General features: G+C 37.6%; 1 protein-coding gene across 3 annotated transcripts in view; it reads left to right on the forward strand.

Annotated features, from left to right (window-relative positions):
- The window catches only part of VPS13B (vacuolar protein sorting 13 homolog B), a 428,152-nt gene that overhangs the window by 313,466 nt on the left and 93,425 nt on the right, over nt 1-21,261 (forward strand). For all 3 annotated transcript variants that reach the window (XM_051785196.1, XM_051785198.1, XM_051785197.1), the window contains exons 35-36: nt 5,851-5,988; nt 19,276-19,683. In XM_051785196.1, coding sequence (XP_051641156.1) covers nt 5,851-5,988; nt 19,276-19,683 — 546 coding nt within the window. The remainder of the gene's footprint in view (nt 1-5,850; nt 5,989-19,275; nt 19,684-21,261) is intronic.

A 21,261-nucleotide genomic window follows, 5' to 3' on the forward strand; every position in this document is an offset into this window, starting at 1 on the left:
TGACATTAGCTCCAGAAAAAAACTTTAGGGTAAAGAAAGGCTGGTAATAGTCTGGATCTAGTTGTGCTTTTCATCCCTCACCTCCCATTAGTGTACTTCTAAGAAATTCATTGTTTAGCTGTAGGTCAAAAAAATTGTCTAGAATTTAGAAATGCTTCTAACAGGTAATTTGATGACAGTCTGTTTTATGAACCTTTGAATAAAACAGGGAAATTATCCTTTAAAACTGCACCAACATGAATTTTAAATAGTTACTCCTGGGCTGGTGACAGAATTGAGGTTACTGCTTCATGATGGTTTACTGCTTTGAACATTGTGTAGAAATGAAGTTTTTTATACTGTTATGAAACCATATGTATTTTATTTGGGACAGGGTTTTGTTATTAGTTTTGAACAGAGCATAAAATTCAGGATCTTGGACATTAAACTATCACTTTTTTTGTGCAAGAGTATATTGCACAGTGGCCGAAACACCAAACTTTATCCAAAGAACTTGGCTCCTCTGTCACTAGCACTAGCTGTGTTATTTTTAGCTTAATTTCTGAAACATAAAAGAAATAAAAAAACTTAAGAATTAAATAGGAGGAAATAGGCTATTTAAAAGTTAAGTATTCTTAGTGTATTAATTAACAGTTAGTTGCATCAGACTTCCATCAGACCAGTGTCTGTATGTGGGAGCATTTGCCTGCCTGGGAGCTAAAGACCCGATGACTGGGCTTCCTCAGTCTTTCTCTCTAACCAAGTCCACTGGCAAGTCAGTTTGTAGGAGGAGGAGACTTATTAGGTTATTGAAATGTTAGCTCAGTTTTATTATGCTTGTACTAAACTGCTTCATTTGTGTTTTGTAATTGGGCAGCTTGATTGCAGTTATGCTACTGCCAGGTACAGGAATTTCAAATCAAAGTAAATAAATTAATGGAATAAATTTGAACTCCTTACTAAGTGCCCTTAAAGAAACCTACTTGCTTCTTGAGTTTACATGTAAGATTCTGTGTAAATAGACTGGAAGATACTGTAAAAAAGCCCTTTTTATTCAATGTACATCCTACATTTAACAAAAAGGCATCTGCTAACTGTTAGTTTTTGCAAACAGCTTTGGCCATTTCCACTTAAATAATAGTGGGTGCAATTGTTTTTAATGTAATCTCATAAGCTGCTTTTATAAATATTTTTTTAAATCTTTATTTGCTTTGTTTCAGGTAATGTAATCCAGATACAAAATTGCCTCATTTCCTGACCACTGTGCTCTGGGCATTCTTGAAAAATCTTTTTTCTATTTGTTTGTTTGTTTACTTTCAAAGAGGAGGTTGTGGTGCTTGGTTGTTTCAAGGGAGAGAAATTTCTCAGTAAATATCTGTTATGCATGGAATTTCTTCAACTTCCGCCAACGACACATTTGCAAAAACAGGCATTATGAGGCCATCCAGAATTATTCTTGATTTTTATTTTATTTTGTTTTATTTGACACCCACGCCTTTGATGGCAGGGAGTCCATGAAGAGCAGATGCAGTAGCTAAGATCACATGTAACCTCTGATCTAATGTAAAGCCCAAGCTTTTGCATAAAGAGAGATGCAGGCTGGCTCTGGCAGGAGGTCTGATTCACTGCCTCTCCGTCAGCCTGTGCTTACTACATGGCAGAGAGAGGATTTAAGGCTGCTTCTTAGCATAGCATTGAAGGAGTTCTGCTAGAGTGTCACCTGTTCCCCTCTGAGTATATTTATTGTCCAGTACATCTGCAGCCATGGATGCGGGGGGGTCCAGCCCCCACCCATAAAGCCAAGTAGGCCAGGGAATGTGCATTCCTCAGGTTACTGTAAGTGCTCATTTTTGAACTTCCTGACACAGCACTTGTGAGTATGCTAGCAGAAATGTTTTCCCACTTGTGTTCTTTAAATTCCAATGGAAACCGTTTTTAAAATAAGACCAAACGTTCCACTTCAGAGTTTCAAATGCGAAGATGATTGCAGCATCGTACTGGTTTTTAAAATTGACTGCAGACCAAAATATGATTCATCCATTGAAATAAAAGCACATTGCAGCTCTCATGTGGGCTGTGTAGAGTTCCAGCTGAACAGGCCAAGCTGCCATCCCTCACACACGCTCAGTAGCCCTGTCCCTGCCTGGGGCTGCGGGCGGGCTGTGGGTCGCTGAGACCCCCACGGGCTGTGCCCCCTGAGCTGACCTAGTTGTCAGCTATAAACAGGAACAAAAACACATTTTGGAGAATGAAAATATTCAAGATGTGAAATTTCTTCTGTCTTCCTCCTTCCCTTTGCCCTTACTCCCTTTGCTCTTCAGGAGTTTGGGGTTTGCTATCTGCTGTTATTGGAAGACCAAAGGGATAACATGTAAATCAAAAGTTTGCAAATTCAAATCAAGTTTAGGAAGATACTTCATAAACTGAAGTTTGGAGTGAGGTCTGGATCTTAGCAAGGCTAAAAGTGGTTTGGGTGAATTCAAATATAGTAATTTTTTTTTTTTAAAGGGGAGGGAGGAAGGCGAATGTTGACCTATTGAAGGCTTCAGCTTCTCAGTCTTGCAGATTTTAAATTACAGTCTTATAATTTAAACTTTTATCGATCTGTAATTGTTGTCTCACCATTTTTCTTTTGCGGCCAGAGACAAATTTTTCTCATGGTGTAGGGGATAGAATTTCTGGCCGTCTTCACCACTCCTCACTTCTCAAGCCTTTCTTGTCTCTCTCTTGGCTTGCTGTGGAGTAATTCTAGCCTCTCCTTTTACTTATATATGCATCCCTGGGGTTTTCTGCAGCATTTTCTTTATACAAATAACTGCAAATTTAAGTGTTGATTTTTGGGAGAATCATAGAAAGTGGAAATGGGAATGACTTATTATAATACATTATTCAGACCAGTTCCCTGCTGATGCATAATTGTTCCCTATTGTATATTTTACAGTATTCTGTCAAATGTATTTTTAAACATTTTGAACACTTCCATCATTTCCTTGAGGGACAAGAGTCCTTTTTCTAACAGTTCTCCTCATCATGAATTCCTCACTTTTCATCCTAAAATTTCTTTTTTTTTTTCATTCAGTTGCTTCTCTGATGTTTCCTATACCCTTGGCATAGGGATTGATTGACTCATATTGTTTTATTCTTTTCCTGATCCTTGATTTTATTAAAATGCATGTGCTGTTTTCTACCTTATAAGGTATTTTAATCAAGATACACGTTTCAGTCATTTAACCTTTGATGAAATGTATTTGTCTTACCCAGATACATTTTATTTGGAACTCCTCTCAAGTTTTTGATATACAGAATCATAGTCAGTTTTGAAACCTCTGGGTTTTAGCTTCCTTGTCATTATGTAAAACCTTAGTTATTGACCAGTTTCTGGTGTATTTGGCTGTACAGTCAAGTCTGTTACCCAGATTTCAAATGAATCATATGCTGTCATCTTGGAAGCACTCAAACGAGTTCTTTGAGATTATTACCTCCAATGCAAAATTGTGTCAATGCAACACTCCTGCTTCCAGAATTAGCTCAGTTTCACTTAAAGTTAAAAAAGAAAATGCTTGAACTCAGTAAGACCAGTGCTGAGTTAAAAGTAATATATTTTGTTGGGCTCAAGCTAATTTTGTGCATTGAGGTTTCTTCATGTTCTGTTCCTAGTATGTAAATTTCAGAATCTTTAAAATTATTCACATATTCCAATCCTGCTGTGCCCCAGGTAATGAAGAGGTGACAGTGCTGTGCTCCTTGGAGGCATGACTGAGCAAAACGATCTCCTGAGAGTCCCATGATTCCTTTATTTTTTGACTCCGCTTACACACTGCATTTCCCAGTGCCCTGAGGGTAGTGTTTATATAGTTAATGTATTAGGTCATGCAGGGATTTTCTGCAATGTAAGTTCTTGTCATCTGAGATATTTTCATCTTTAAAGAGCTACAACTTTGAAATAATTATTAGGTATTTTATAACATAAACACATCTTAGGATAATAAGACTACCTGTAAATGTATTATTCAAAAGAGATGTTCGACTAAATTTAGTGGATTTTCTGAAAAGCCAGTGGATGATATAGGTTGCTATATACAGTATGTGATGATATCTTTCAGAAATGAGAAAAATAATGAAATATTGCGACATTTTGCTCCGCATTGGTACACCTAAATGTTTATATTAATAGTTCTGAAGGAACAGTAGCTTAGAGATCAATTTAATTGATTCAGTGATGTTCATTGAATGATATTCAGTAATTTTGACAATGCTTTACACTATATATTCTAAAAAACTTTAGAATGTTAGTTCTTTATGATGATCTACTAGCACAAAACAAGATATTATTTTATAGATCCAAGTCAGAGATAACAACCATGTTTACAACAGCTACAAATCTGTGTTTTGGAAAAAACAAATGCTTTGGTGGTAAAGAGGATGATATTGTTGTTACTATTGTTATTTGCAGTATACTAGACAAATGCTAGACACAACATGTTCCCTAAAGCACTTACTATAGAAAAGGGAGTGTACCACACCATTCTGGTTATTGTAATTAAAGAACCATAAAAATGTAGAAATTCTCATAGAAAATATACAAATCTGTTGTATGCAGTGACTGCTCTTAAATAACTATTGAGAGCTGATTTTATAAATATATAGCAGGAATAAAGGGAAGGAAAGACTGTAATGTATATACCATACAGTACAAACACTGCTGTAAAGTCATTGCCTGAAAATTGATCAAATAAAAACAGAAGAATGTGCTAACTTTTGATCTTTTCCATATAGATCTAAAGTCATGATCAATTGGTTTCAGTAGGTTCTTTGAAATCACATAAGGGTTCGTGTGTGCCAAGTTTTATATGAATCACATGATAGGGTCAAGAAACACAAATTCCAAAGCTGACTTTATATACCTAATTCACATATGACCGTGATACCACGATACCATATGTTGGTATAACAGTGACTATGTAAATACTGTTCTTGAAAGGAATTCATTCAGTAAAACTCAAAGCAATAATTGCAGTTTTTAATTGACTGAAAAAAGGAGAGAATAGGATCAAGAAAAGCTCCTTAAGTTGTTGAAGATGAGACAGATATTCAAAAATTAACATAGCAGTCTTGATAATAAAGAATGATTATTTAGAATTTAAGGCCTATTATGCTAAAATTGAGTACTCTTATAATGAAGGTCATGAGTCCATTTTTACACTACTCTTTTTGCCATTTGTAATACTTGGAAAATGAAGACAAGAACAGCACTTGGACAGATTTAATTTTAATGTACAATTGTAATATTATAGACTGATCAAAGAAACACAGTTCATGCATGCATGCAAGAATAGCTGCGGATTAGCTATTGAGTGAAACTCCAAAGGGAATTATATAACTGCACTGCTATCATGCTCTGTTCCTGAGATCTCATAACATTCTTATTTTTTCACCTTCGTAATTTACTTTTCCACTATTATCTTCTCTACCTGGAAATGACAATACAGTCTAGAAGTAGCAGATTTTGAGCACCAATTCTTTTGTAAAGACTACATAAAAGTGTCAATAATTAATCATTAATTAAAGTTAAAATTGTATGCTATTTAAAGTCATCTTGGGGTAACTGATGTATTTTACTCCTATTTTTTCAGGTTTTCTAGATTTTGTGTAATTAGAGCTCTGAGCTCTTGCCCATGTGTGCATGTATTATTCTACATATACATGTGTCTCTAGGCACAAATGCTATGTATACCAGTCGTATTAGGTACAGTATTTCCCATATTACATTTTAAACTTTTTAATTTTGTTTAATCAATTTTATGTGCAGTATTTTGTTATGTATCACATTCCTGGAATAGCATTAATGACTGTGATAATTATCATCTGTAGATCCTGGGAAGACTCTGCCGGAAGCTCTGGATTATTGCAAGATTTGGTTGCAGACAGTAGCAGGAGAGGTAGATGCTAGAAGTGGTATTCCACCTCCTCTTGTCACTGTGCAAATTAAAGACTTCCTTAATGGACCAGGTAAGCATTGCACTTTAATCTTTCTTTTCTAATATAATCTGTTTGGAGATTTGCCCACATAGACACACATATAAGTATATAAAGGAGAGAGAGGGACCTTTTTATACAGGACAAGGGGCAGTGGTTTTAAACTGCAAGAGGGCAGATTTAGGTTAGATGCTAGGAAGTAATTCTTTACTTTGAGGTTGGTGAGGTATTGGAACAGGTTGCCCAGAGAAGTTTGGATGCCCCATCCCTGGAAGTGTTCAAAGCCAGGTTGGATGGGGCTCTGAGCAACCTCATTTGTGTATGGTGTCTCTGCCCATGGCAGGGGTGTTTGAAGTAGGTGATCTTAAGGTCCCTTTCAACCCTAACTATTCTATGATTCAATTATATTAGTCAATCAGAAAAGTGTTGTATTCCTTGCTCACGAATGTGAAATTTTCCTCCAGCAATTACCCTGAATTGAAGTGAAAATTGAGGAATGGTCAGTCCTGGACCAATCACTGGATTAAGGTCTAATTATTAATTTTCTTCCCACAGTAAATTTAGAAAGGCTGAGGTTGGCAGATTTCTAGGGGAATGGAAGGTACCTGCTTCCAGTCCTAGAACAACTGAAATTTTATTGCAGTTACATTTAGAAAAGATGACTTTTATAATGTTTCTGAAGATTTTTATAAGCCATCTTCTCTTGGGTTCTTCAAAATCTGGATACCTGGTATTGGAAATTCCAATCATATAAGGTGTTGATACTGTAAAATTTAAAAATTAGTGATATTGTATTTCTTTAATTAATATAAGTAGTGTAGTATAAAGGATTTGTTAGCATTTACATAACATAATGTGACTTAAAGTTTCACTCCTAGTGTCAGAAACTCCTGCAAACTAAAGTATGTCACCCTTTCTGTATTTTGTGAATTATGTATTTATAGCTAAATTACAGTGTAGAATAATTGAGGTTATACTAAAAGTTAGAAAATACATATACCTGTGCCATCATAATTATTTTCTCATATGCGTATTTGTTATCATTTGTTGAATTAACTTATTTTTTCTACCCTGAGTGTTGTTACTTCACTCAGCCCACAGAGTGAGCTGTTACCAGTCATTTAGTGAGCAGCTCTTCAGTACTGGGTTTTCCTGTTCATTCAGTTACCTATTCATACAGTCTTACAGCACACTACCTAAACCTGGATCTACAGCAGAATTACTTATTGCCTCTGCATTGCTTACTGCTATGCAGGATCTGAACACTATGGAAATACTAATTTACCTATGCAACCCTCCCATGGGTGATGGAATACTGTGCCCTTGCCATTTCACAGAAGGCAACTGAGGCACAAGGATGTTAAAGGTTTTCTCATTATATTAAGGTTATCAATTTAAAACAAGTAATTTAATTTTCCCAGGTACTTAAATATAGAATTTGATGTTGGAAACACGGTTCATATTGTCTGTGGGTGAAGCAATAATCACTTCTGAATATTAGGGCCCAGGACATCAAATGGAACAACCAGCAAATGAGACGCACGTATTTGCCCCCTAACTATAAATACTGCGGTTAAGTAGTTTGAAAAAACATTTTTTGCACACAGGCAGGAGTCTCAAGGAAAGAATAAAGTATGTGAACAACCACATCTTTGCCTCCTTTTTTGGTTTTCCATGCTGTCTTAAATGCATTATTTTAAGAGATTTTTTAAAACGACTTAACAATGCAAATTATATTGACTGCTGTTGGGCTTCATTAATAGACCTTTGAACCTTCAGACCCTACTGCATGTTCTACTTCTGCTACCATTTGAAAAAAAGGACTAATTGATAGTAATGGTAGATTTTCATTTTAATCAGGAGCAGCACAAGAGGGGTAAAGACACCTACTATCAGGGGACTTTTCGTCACTGATGCCAAACTGGTTTTCTTTTATCCTTCTCCCTCCAGTTCTTTTGTGTCCTCTCTCCCCAGATTTGGCAGATTTCCATATTCCCAGACCCTTCATCTGTGCATTCTCGTTTTCTCAAGGTTTTCACTGTAGTTTCCTGGCACAGCTTTATATTTAATTTATTCCACACCTGAAGGTGTTTTCCTGATGTTGTCCTGCCCAGCAGGACAGACTTCTAACTAAACTAGCAAACATGGAAGTTGGTACCAGCTTGCAGAGTATATATTCACAAGCAATGCAAGTGTCCACCCCAATCTCAACAATTCAGTGTTAAATCTCTCCCCTCCATAGTGTTTGGCTAAATAGGGAACTGAAAAACCACAAATAAATGCATCATAACCTTCAATCTATTTATTCTCACAGAACATTTAAAACTTCAGAGATTTCTTTCAGGATTTATTCTTAGCCAAAAGGCATTTATTATTGTCTTTTTGCTGCTAATTGGAACTATCATTACACATGACTCAACAGTAATTACTCTGAATTTTAATGAAGTGTTTTGCCAGTGTAATATAACAAAACAGCTCTGCATTCCCTTGCAGAGCAGTTACCACTATGAGATCTTCTTCAGTAAACTAACCTTTACCAAGAAGCCTTTGTCGGGGTATGGAAGTTTCATTGGATGACTAATGGAAGGCTCATTCTGCATATGATTGCATCAGAACAGCACATGCAAAGAGTTATGAGAGCTTGACAGCTCCCCAGCAGGCTACTGGAAAATGAGTTACTAATTCTCCTGGGGGACAAGAAGTCCCCTAACCACAGCTTCTTCCATGGTGAGGTAGCTTGGCCGTCAGCAAGCCTGGAGAAAGTGTTACACCACCAGTTCGTAATTCAGCTGGTACTTGTTCATTGAGGACAAGAACCTCAGCAAAACTCTCAAGAGCTCTTGCAAAGTCAACAGACAAAAAAATAATTTGTGATGGGAGACATCTTAGCTAATAAATTGAATAAATAAAAGCACTGCTGGAGTATGGTAATGTTACAGGCCTTGAAGGCTATTCTTTTTTGGTGAATATTTGGCAAAAAATGCGGCTACTAAGCGACCTATTTTCTAATTACAGATTGTCTGTTTTCATATTCATTTCTGTACGTATTTTTTATAACTGCAGTAAGTAAATTGTTGAAATACATTGGATGTACTAGTAGGTGCTACCTGTTGGTACAGCTGATCAGCTGTTCTGAAAAGTCAGCACATTTTTTGAAAGCTGTGCCTATGCAGACAAAAATCTGGTGTAGCAGTTGGGATAACTATCCAGTTTTCTGTGCAGGCTTTAAGTGTTCAAAGTTCAGTGATTTAATTGTAATGCCATTTTACTCTCAAAATACATTGTTGATGTGCTGAGGTTAAATTTCAAATATAGCAATCAAACATGCCTATGTTTTATAATGCAAACTGCTATCAAGCAGTTAACAGAAAAAAATCTGCAAGTGGTTCCCAGTGTTTGCTGTGTTAGATAAAACCAGTACTCCTTGCAAATAGTTTGTCAGCTGAATCAGATAAGTAGATAGTGTTCCACAGAAAAATCGTATGGTTTCACCACACAGGAAACCAGGTTGTCAGTCTATATTAGCTCGGAGATCAAAAAACTGCAGCAAGTAGCTAAACTTGGAAACCACTAATTAAATGAGAATAACAGGATACATTAATGCACTTCTTGCCACATGAGTTGATTATTTTGTACATTTTTGGCAACTAAAGAAAAATTATATTTCTTCCAGATTTAAGGTAATAGGATCCTAGAAGAAATAAGCATTCATCATCAGGCCTGTGGGAACAGACCTCAGCTTTAACCCCACAATGTATTAAAGGACTATTTTTTCTCTTTTTACAGAAACTATTTAAAATGTTTAAAATTCCATTTACATCAGTTTACGTGACTTTTATATTCAGTCTGTTACTGGATTGTACATCTAATTCTTGTCTAATACATAGCAAATTATTTATTGCATCAGCATTAGATATAATTCATTAGTTGAGAAACAAATATGACCATTTTATTTCAATAGCTTTTGAAAAATTAGTCTTTAGTTTCTAGTCCTTTCTCTGGATTATTTTTTAATCACCTTTCTTAGCTATAAAAGCTGTCCGTTTGATGTAGTTTTTTCTGCATAGAAATGATACAAAATATGTTTATAAAGTATGGCTTCATACAAATTGCCTCAAAATACTTATACACACAAAATATAGGTGGTTTATACCAAAGTCCTCTTCTCCCAGCAGTTTCTTGGGAAGGTGTTAGGTGAGATGTGAAATAACTGAGGTCCTTTGTAAATAATTTCTGCAGCACAAACTATCCAAATAAACTAAGAAATGTCATGTCCCACGGAAAGATAAAGTGATAACTGGGGACTGGGGGGGTTGCTCTTTCCTGCCAGTCCCTCCACACATGGTTTGGGCACCGCAAGGGGCACGGCAGTGGATCTAGGGATCAGAACTGCACCATGGCACACTCTCCCTTTCCTCCCCCCCTTCCCCCCCGTTTGCAGAGGCAACAATTGTATCCATTACCAAGGTCAGTGGTGTGGAGAAACCTGGAAAATAGCAGCTACCAGAAACCCAACTAGAATAATATCTCCAGCAGGTGATAGATTAGTTGGAACAAATTGGAACCATTGCACTTTAGCAATCCTGGTTTCTTTCAAGCTGTTTTAAAAATGTCGTCATTTTAATACACAATATCAGCCCTGCGGAACAGTCCACAGCAGGTTAATTTGAATCATATGATGTATCACTGCCCTCAGCTGACATGAGCTCCGTTCCATGTGTGAAGCCATAATAAATCCATTCCCAACCGAGGCAAATTCCCTGTGAGAAGGTGAACTAATCCAGGCCTCACACTGGCATGTTAGCCCTCCATAATTGAAAGCAGGGCCACCTGTTCCCAGCACAGTTAGCCTATAGAGAGAAAATTAGCATTAGATCAGATACTTAATATATTGAAAAATCATTCATACTACTTGCAAGTTCAGCTGTGGGCTGCTTAGCATGACATCATATATAAACCTAGGAATGTGCCCACTTGATCCCAGTTTAACAGTTTTGTTAACCATGGTGTTTGTTAACTTTGAAAGGAGAATTTTTTGATTTAATGAGAGCTGACACGTGAGAAGGGGAACTAGCCAGGGTGCAGACTTTTCTAATTAACTCTGGGTCATTTGCAAAACTTTTGAGCTTTCTAGTAGGTTTTTTTTCCCTTTGCTCTTTTACAAACAAGTTTTTAAAGCTCTGACACTGTAGCCATGAAATGATATTTATTTGATTAAGAGGGCAAAGAGAAATATTCCAAACAGGTGTACCAGCCTGTAGGTATTGCTTTGGATTTGACACATCTATTGTCTGTAATATCAATGTAATAATGAGTAAAATTATCAAAGTACCTTTCTGAAAGCGGTATCTACAACACTTATTTTAAATTTAGTTTTTTAAATGCCTAAGTACTGAAAATGAAACCTGCACACTGAAGCCACGTGGATAAGTCGGAAAATATTTTCTTGGGATCTTTCTCAGTGTACTGGCATTCTTTTAAAACTTATTTCAAACATTTGCTCCATTTTCTGAAACCCTTTTTTTTTTAATGTGTGTCTTAAAATAGATCTATTATTCAGCAACTAGGCAGAAAATAGAGAACTAATATTTATGGGTTCTTTTCTTTTCCACAAACGTGCTCCATGACCTGGAACAATTTATTTTGTCTCACCGAATCGTGCTTCATCTTCCCTGACTCTCTGTTGAGAGAGTTAATGTTTCCCTTAGCTAGGGTTTTCCTTTCATGATAGTGCCTCCCAGTGCCCCCATTATAGTTTTTGGCCTCACCATCCACCCCTTGACACATTTCTGTACTGTATTTGGTAGCTGCTCAGTTGCTTAATTTTGGTCAGCATCTTATGAATAGCAGTAACTCTCTGTCGCTTAATTATGCTATCTTTGGTTTTCTTGACCTACAACCATTTATTTTGGTTTACTTGTGACAATTTAGAAAAATTAATAGAATTGCTTCACTCTGAGCCTTGTCTGAGATCTCAAACCTGGGCACTGGCCAGTTAAAGCTATTAATGTCTCCGTGTCACCTTTGTGTAATGTCAGTGACATACTAGGTCTTGGAAGTAGATGTTACCACTGGGGAGCACCCGGCATGGCTCACGCTGATGAAGCTCCCTGAAGGCTGTAGTTTGCCATATTGGCTGTAGAGAGCTGCTTCTGTGGGGCTGCATCACGTAGACAGCAGTAGGTAGGAATACTGAGCAGTGACTACCAGCCTCTTCCAGACTAATTGGCATCTGTCTCACAGAAGCAGAATGCAAGATGGACTGCAGATGGCCTCTGAAGCCTTGTCTCAAGTTTCTTCCTCCTTTTCCCTTGATCCAAATTGGGAATGATGAATTAGAGGATAAAAACAATTCATTTGGATTCTTCTTGCTTTTCAATTTCTCTTAATTTGTCTCTCTTTTGATGCCTGACCAGAGACAATTGAGAACAGTACAGCTAGTCTTTTCTTTACGTCTCTTTCCTACTTTTATAAATTTAATTTTTGCAATTCAGCCATTACCCTGTTGCTGAAGGGCCACTCTAATTCCAAATCAGAATCAGGGCTCAGGATTACCTTTACCTTCCTCAGATTTCCTCTGTTTAAACTCCCTACACCAGGATGGGTGGCTCAGAGAGAAAAAATATCACTGCTGGTAAAACGTTTCATGCCATCGTCTGCTTCTCTCCTGTTTAGGACTAGGAAATTCAATCATCCTAAGAGTTTAGGACAAATAGTAGTTTCTTCTATAGGAGTAATGTATATTAAAAAATTTAATATTTTACAACCTTCTTGGGGTAGAAGAGAGTGAGATCCATGTCCAACCTGAAGGAGAAAGACCTGGCCTTTTCTATATTAGCTATGAGGAAAAAAAGATCCACTGCTGAATGAGGAGTATGGAAAGTGAACAAATTCTTGGAAAATACCATATTTTTCTCTCTTACCCTTCCACATTTCTTAGTCTGTGAAAAGATCCCAGTCTTACAAATCATAGAATCATTAAGGTTGGAAAAGATCTCCAAGATCATGGAGTCCAACCTTTGACCAAACGCCACCATGTCAACTAAACCATAACACTAAGTGCCACGTCCAGTCATTTCTTGAACAATACCAGGGATGGTGACTCCACCACCTCTGTGGGCAACCTTTTCCAATGCTTAACCACACTTCAGTGAAAAAATTCTTCTTGGTGTCCAACCTCAACCTCCCTCAGTGCAGCTTGAGGCCGTTTCCTCATGTCCTGTCACTATTTGCCTGGGAGAATAGGCTGACCCCCACCTGGCTACACCCTCCTTTCAGGGAGTTGTAGAGAATGATAAGGTCTCCCCGAGTCTGCTTTTCTCCAGCCTAAACAACCCCAGCTCCTACAAATGCTCCTCATATCACTCTCCAGACCCTTCACCAGCTCCATTGCCCTTCTCTGGACCTACTCCTGCACCTTAATGTCCTTCCTGTTGTGAGGAACCCAAAACTGGACACAGGATTCGAGGTGCAGCTCTACCAGTGCCGAGTACAGAGGGACAATCACTGTCCTGGTCCTGCTGACCACACTATTCCTGACACAGGCTAATATGTCCTTGGCCTTCTTGGTCACCTGGTCACACTGCTGGCTCATGTTCACCCTAGAGTCTCTTCCAACAAGCAACCTTCCAGCCACTTTTCCTCCAGCCTGTAGCACTGTATGGGGTAGTAGTTGTGACCCAAGTGCAGGACTCACACTTTGTCTTTTAAATCATAGTGTTGGCCTTGACCTATTGATCCAGCCTGTCCAGATCCAGCTTATAAGTAATTTTCATGGAGTTTACTTTCTGGTATTTAAGATTAAAAATATACTATAGTATTTTATTAGTCATAGAAAGAGTAGCATTGAGTACTTTAAATTATGGTATACATTAGAATAAGCCCAGTGACTTCAGTAAGAGCTGGGATTTACCTAAAGCAACATGCTAGGAGCTCTGTTATTTTGGTGCTGCTTATTCATCCCTAACCCACTGAATAAAAAGTCCTTTTGAGTAATATCATTATCCCAATTTCACAGATTAAAATTATATCTTCATAATACAAATCTGAATGTTATGGAGAACAAGGGTAAAATGCTCATAATCCTGAAATTTTTTATCTGAAGCCCTAAGTAATAAAATGACAAAGAAAGAAATTGTTTCAGACAGAAATTTCAGGGCTACTCATAGGTTTTCTTTTATAGATGTTATGATTTAGTTCAAACAGGCCATATTGAATCCATTGGGTTTTTTGTAATAGATTTCAAAATACATAATAAATGTAAGTAATATGATGACTAATGGGTCAAGTGAAGTTGGAACTTTTAAAATGAGAAAATAGCTGGAAACGGTTTTCAGGAAACTATTCCAGTTGATTTTTGTCCCCCCACAAGGTGTACATTAACATAAAACTCTGTAGAATTGCCTCTGGGACCTGAATTCCCTCTCTGATTTCATTATTCCAAAGTGATTCTTTTCCCTTCACTGTTAAGTCATCTCCTGGTGTGGTGGGAGCATATAATAAGTGTAATTTATTTATATTTATCTAATCTCCTTTTAACTCAATAGTTATTTCATCATTCTGTTTCCTAGTAGCTGTTCAGAAAGTTGTAAAGGCTAATTAGAAACTAATAATTGGCATACATGGATTTACTGGATAATCTAAAGAGAAGTAGTGAAGAAATTGAGAGAGAGAAAGAGCAATTCAAATTCTACACTCAAATGCTATACTGCAATAAAAAAATTCCTTTGATACCATCTAGTTGAGTTCGATTTAAACATAACAGAAATAACTCACTTGAATGCTACCTATTTAGAAGTACAGTAATTTTTTTACTATTTATTTGCTGGAAATAGATAACACCTGGCAAAATAAGTCATTGCTAATATATCTTAAATCTAAAGAAATCATTGAGGTATAATTTTGGTAACCAGTCACTAGTGGTAAAGGAGAGTGATGCAAAAGTTGGGTTCTTAGGCCCTGTGCTCTTCAACATCCTCATATATGACCTGGATGCAGGACTGGAAGGGATACTAAGCAAGTTTACAGATGATACAAAGTTCAGAGGAGCTGTTGACTCTATTGAAGATAGGAAGACCCCACAGAGAGACCTCAGCAAATCAGAGGAGTGGGCAATCACCAACCACAGGAAGTTCAAGAAGGGAAAGTGCCAGATTCTGCACCTGGGATGGGGCAACTCTGGATGTACAGACAGACTGGGGAATGAGATGCTGGAAAGCAGTGATGTGCAGAGGGACCTGGGGGTCCTGGTTGACGTATGAGTCAGCAGTGCCCTGGCAGTCAGGAGGGCCAGCTGTGTCCTGGGGGGCATTAAGCAAAGCATTGCCATCCTGTTGAGGGAGGGAACCGTCACACTCTGCTCTGCGCTGCTGTGGCCTCACCTTGAATATTGAGTGCAGTTTTGGGCACCACAATATAGGAAAGATATTAAGCCATTAGAGAGCATCCAAAGGAAGGCAACAAATATGGGGAAGGGCCTTGAGAGGAAGCCGTATGAGGAGTGGGTGAGGTCACTTGGTCTGTTCTCCTTGAGAAGAGGAGACTGAGGAGAGACCTCATTGCAGTTACAACTTCCTTGTGAGGGGAAGAGCAGGGGCAGGCACTGATCTCTTCTCTGTGGTGACCAGTGACAGGACCTGAGGGAATGGCCTGAAATTGTGTCAGGGGAGGTTTAGGTTGGATATTAGAAAAAGGTTCTTCCCCCAGAGGGTGGTTGGGTGCTGGAACAGGCTCCCCAGGGCAGTGGTCACAGCACCAAACCTAACAAAGCTCAAGAAGTGTTTGGATGATACTCTCAGGCACATGGTGTGACTCTTGGGGATGGTCCTGTGCAGGGCTAAGGGTTGGACTCATTGATCCTTGTCGGTCCCTTCCAACTCGGCATAGTCTGTGACTCTGTAATTGGGAAGTTAAAGGTGGCTTTGAGCTACTTTTTACCCTGTCCTGATTTTGGTGTAGTTTTGGACAATTTAAAGAGTTACTTGAGTTACAGGAACCTGTGTTTTCCTGTGGGTACAGAATCTGCACAGTGTTGTGTGCTATGCTTCCCAGGGTGTTTAAAATCATCTGAAAAGACTGTTACGCTTGGATTTTGCACCCTGGAGATTTTATTCCAGCTGACTCTGGATGACCGTTAAATTTTGACATCTTTTTTTTAGCCCATTTTAAGTGACCGGAGAAGCTGCTGAACATCTATCTTAATCAACTGCTATAAATAGCTCTTCGTATCTCATCAGTTTTCACAGTTCTGTCCATCACTTGGATATGTTTTTCTTAGGAGGGATTTTAAAGTTTCTTTTACAGTGCTAAGTATAAAGTGTAAAAGAGGTCAAAGGCTAAAGATTGCTCAATTGTGGGGTTTCTTTGGTTTATTTTTTTTTTATGTTTTACTTAAGATACCAGAGAATCTCTTTACATAATCTTTCACCAGTTGTAAAAATAACCTATATCATTATGAGATAGTTAAAATATTTGCAGTGAAGGTTCCAAAGTTACATTTTCTGCAACTATGCTTCTGGCTACCACCACATTCTGTCAGGGCTGATTTACTGAATAATAATAACTTCATACAAAACTTTGTCAAGTTATCAGTCATGACAACATTATTCTGTGTGACAGAGATGTGCAGCTTCCAAACAGAAAAGAGGGAAGTCATTTGCATTTCTCTGGTGTTCTGCTGTCCCTTTTTTTTATTGCTTTCTTGGATGAGCACATTGTTTATGAAAGTGGTGATGAAGCACAGGCCCAGGAGCCATGCAAGTTCCACCGTGAGCTGCACCAGCACCTTGCGTCTTCTCTGCCCTGGCCCATGGAAGCCCCAGAAAGAACTACTGCCTTTGTGTTTATCTCCTTTTTAATCTTTCCCTGTCAGTTTACTCTCTGAGTTCAGCCCTTGACACCTGTTCTGTCAACTTATGTCTAAGCAGTTTTTGGTTTGCAGAGGGTTTTGTTTTTTTTTCCTCTTCTGGGCTATACTGCCATAGGAAAGTGTTGGCTATTAGATTTGCATTAGGTAAAGCAGTTAGATGTGAAAGGTGTCACACCAAGCAGTAAGGGTCATTTCCTTATTTACTAACTTAAAAACCTAATTGTTTAGCAAAGCCAATAAATAACATCTATTTTAGTCCTTTGTTACTACATCGCTAAGGGAGAAATTTAAGTTCATAAGACACGTGTTTGGTTGGTTTTTTTAACATTTCATTAGAATAATACTCCTTTCCATTTGAGTATTGTAGATAAATTAATATCATAATATCACTTGGGTCTCTACTTTATTTGTAAGTCTCCTTTCTCCATTCAAAGGGAGGAAAAGCCCAGTGACGTCTGCAGAAAAGGCAGGCCAGTCTTGAGGTATTCCTAGTGCCAGGAAGGGTAGGGAGATTTTCCAAAGTGTTATGACATTTTTCCTCCCATGGTTTTAATTAAAAATACCAGTACATAAGTATTTTGAAAAATCTTCTTAGTTGATCTTGTGTGGTTTTGGATGACAAAAAGTCTTCACAGAATCATTTAGGTTGAAAAAGACAGATCATTTAGGTTGAGATCATCAAGTCCAACCTTTGACTGGTCACCACTGCCTCAACTAGACCATGGCACTAAGTGCCATGTCCAGTTGTCTCTTAAACACCTCCAGGGGTGATGACTCCACCACCTCCCTGGCCCATTCCAGTGCTTTAGAACCCTTTCCAATCTTGCTTTCTTCTAATGTCCAGCTTCCTAGCTTTGATACTTGCCTTTCTACTAGGCTCACATGTTAGCTAGAGTTTTGCCAGTTTCTAGTTCACTATGGAAGGCTTTAAATGCAAGCAAAAACATTTTCAGAAAAACATTAATTAAAATTGTAAGTTACCATTAAAATAGATTTTCAGTCTGAAATTTCAGTTAACTGTGGCTTGTGGAGTACTACAAACTTTTTTCTAAGATTGCTGTGGGTTTTTTTGATTCAGCTATGACACATCTTACATGGTCATTAATGAATTTCTCTTACCTTTGTAGAAAAAGTGCCAGATATTTTTGGGGGGAGAGGATCAGAAATGTACTTTGTCATGTGCCTGGGACTCTCTGAAGTCAGTACTCTGACTCTGCCCCTGCAGCCCTTTACGACTGGTGTAAAAATTTACCTAGCTCATCAGTTTGCATCAACATTAAGAATAGAATGTGATCCTGGACAAGTTGAAACAAATTTTGATGAAATATTCATTAATCTGTGTAAAACCTTCAACAAACAGTATTTCCTGTATATACTTATTATGAAACTTGAAACAAAGTAGTGCTGTTTGAATGTTTAATCTAGTTTAGATATATCCAAAGAATTTTAATCACTTTTGGTTCTTGGGGGTGGGGCAGTGGGAATCAAAAAGCAAGGGGAAAAATAAACTTTTCCCCCAGACCAAAGTAACCATCTCATTACTGGGTGAAAGCTGAATTTGAAATGAAAAATCCTAAAAACTAAGTTAAAGCTGATTTCTGTAAGGAAGTATTATGTACTGATATGAAGGCACATTGCAGCACAGAAATAAGTTTAAGCCGCCATGAAATCCTACTTCCCATCTGTGAAATAATCTTGGTAATTGCTCCATCTCACGTACTAAGATATCACTATTGACAATGTTGTTCATATTAATTGTGAGTTCCAAAAATTCTGTGAGACTTTTAGCAGTCTGAGAAGTACCTAAATCCTTTACTAAGGAGACAAAAAGCACTTTAGAAATCATAAGTTATTCCAATCTTCCTGGAAAAAAAAAGAAATCTAAACAGACCTCAGTTTTTATATTTACTTTTTATTTCTCATTTCATCTTGAAAATGCATTGAAGAAAGCTGCATATGAGCTGTGTAGGAAACAACAGAATAGACACGTTATTCACTCATTTAAACGTGTTGAAAATGTTCACTATTGGCTTTGGAGTTTAGTCAAATAGTTCTACTTCTTGTAAAGCTCAAGAGAATGTGAAGTATATTTTCATTCTGACACAAAAGAACTAAAAGAACTACCCTTCTACACACTCAAATAAAGTGTGTCTTTTAGATAGCTGCAGTGATCCCTGGGAAGAAACAAGGAAATAGGATCCACACTGTGCTATGTTTCTTACTTTAAAACTGTATATAGTGAAGGTTGCTTATAGTAGTTTTTATAATATTTTAATTAAGATTTATTCCTAAAAATATTATTTCAATATGTTTTATCATTGATTCAGTTCTTTTAATGAACCATGCTGAAAATATGGTGGAAAAGTTATCTCCACTCAATGCCTTACACTTGTAAATTGCTTGAATAATTACATATAGCTTCTCAAATGTCTTTCTCCAATTCTCCCCTACAGCTGACATAAATGTGGACATATCAAAACCTTTGAAAGCAAATCTCAGTTTTGCCAGACTTGACCAAATAAACCAGTTTTTGAAGAAAATCGTAACCACAAATGATGGTGAGCCTAGAAAAGAGACTGCTCCTTTAGCTGGCATTATTCCAGATGAGGATGTCACTTTGATATCCAGACAACACAGTACAAAGGATTTTCTACCTGCAGTGCACACCAATGCTGCGCAGAAGTCTTCAGTACAAGAAAACTTGTGGCAAGCCCTTTCCTGCTTCCAGAAAATTTCCATTCACACTGTTCAAATGGTCGTTTTGATGGAAACCATCCCACATCCCAGTAAACCTTGTTTGTTAGTCTCTTTGTCAAGCCTCAGTGGGAGCCTGAATATTAAAAGTGGACATAAAACTGCAGGTAAGAGTTTTTTTAAGTTGGAAGTGCTACTGGTTTGTCCAAGTGGTGGTCCAGTAACCATTTCAAAGCGTGGGGCATTGTGGGGAACTACTGTAGTTAACATCATAAATCCACAACAGAAAACAACAAATGCGTGAGAGATTCTATTACCTGAGTTTTCCTTTCACTGAGGCAGCACCCAGGAGTGGCTTATTTTGTGGTATATATCTCCTAGTTTGAAATTACTAAATTATTGATGGAATTCTGGCTGGAATGGTGGTTATGGGAACTACTCTTCTGGTATTCCAGTAATTTAACACATACTTCAAAGAGTAAGATTTTGACAGTTTTCACTCTGTAACTACATTTTTTTGATAGGACCCTATGTTTCTGTCTAAAACAAATATAAAAATAATTGTTCAGAACCCTTACATGTGTTATTATGTAAATATGGGGTCATACAGTTACACTCCTACAGGGTTATGAAGTTTTTTTACGTGTTTCCTCTGCACACCTGAAAGTCACTCAGGGAAAACAGGCACTCTGGCCCCATTACTGCAGAACTGCAAGGAAACTTTACACCTCAGGTACAATTAACCAGATTCCAGAGATTCATATGAAATGAAGATATTTTGAGTGTCTTTGTAAATTCTTTTATTAGTCGTGTCATAAAATTAATAAGATGATACATTTCCATGATGTGGAGATAACCCAGATGTAGGTAGTTGGCAGAGTAGCTTGCAAAGTAAAATGGTCTGTAGCTGAAAGGAGCAAGTTGTTGGCCAAGTGAGGTGGTGATTTATTTCTTTTCCATCAGAAATATTTCTCCTCAGGCCAGCAAGTTTCAGTGCTTCTTTATTGTTTTAAAAGTTAAAAATGAAAAATTTAAGGTTCATAGGACATGAAAGCCTGTGAAAGTTCTGGGGCCTGAAACTTTTGATTTATCCATAAATAAACAGCAGTACAGGCAGGAGCAGTGCCTGTGTTCCCACACTTTTCCAATCATATAACAACCCTAGCACTGAAGGCACTGCAACTGAGTAAAATGTGCTTTAAATAGTTTTAGTTTTCTTTCTGTGTAATAATCCTCTTACCTTCCATCACTTCCCCTGTATCATTTATACATTATCCATCCCATGGTACATTATGGTGTCCACATCATGCTTCAGTATATCAAAGCTGAACCACTCTGTCACTGTACTATAAAGCAATTTGGCAGACTCAGCACTGTATATCACTTACCCTGGAGTTTTTCATCCTCCCAGAAGAAGGACATACCTTGCCTTGCACATTAAGCCTCAGAAACATTCTGCTATGAAGTTCTGTTGCTTAATTCTTCTGGCAGTCTGAGAAAAACAATCTTTATTTTCCACATTACAAGCTATACGTGAATCTTCAGTATGGTCATAATCTGTTAAGTGAAGCAGTACTGATGCTGAATCTAATGAAAATGGACATTAGTTATTCTATAGAAAGAACGTTCTTAGCCAGACAATTAATAGACATCAACAGACTTTTTGCACATTTTTTTCCAGTTAAAGTTGCCTTATCTCTGCTTTATAAAAAGAAAAATACATGTGCATGAGATTTTGCATGCTG

Source organism: Manacus candei, unplaced genomic scaffold, assembly GCF_025592945.1.
Source record: "Manacus candei isolate 608988 ecotype Guabito, Panama unplaced genomic scaffold, ASM2559294v1 h1tg000019l, whole genome shotgun sequence".
Lineage (NCBI taxonomy): Eukaryota > Metazoa > Chordata > Aves > Passeriformes > Pipridae > Manacus > Manacus candei.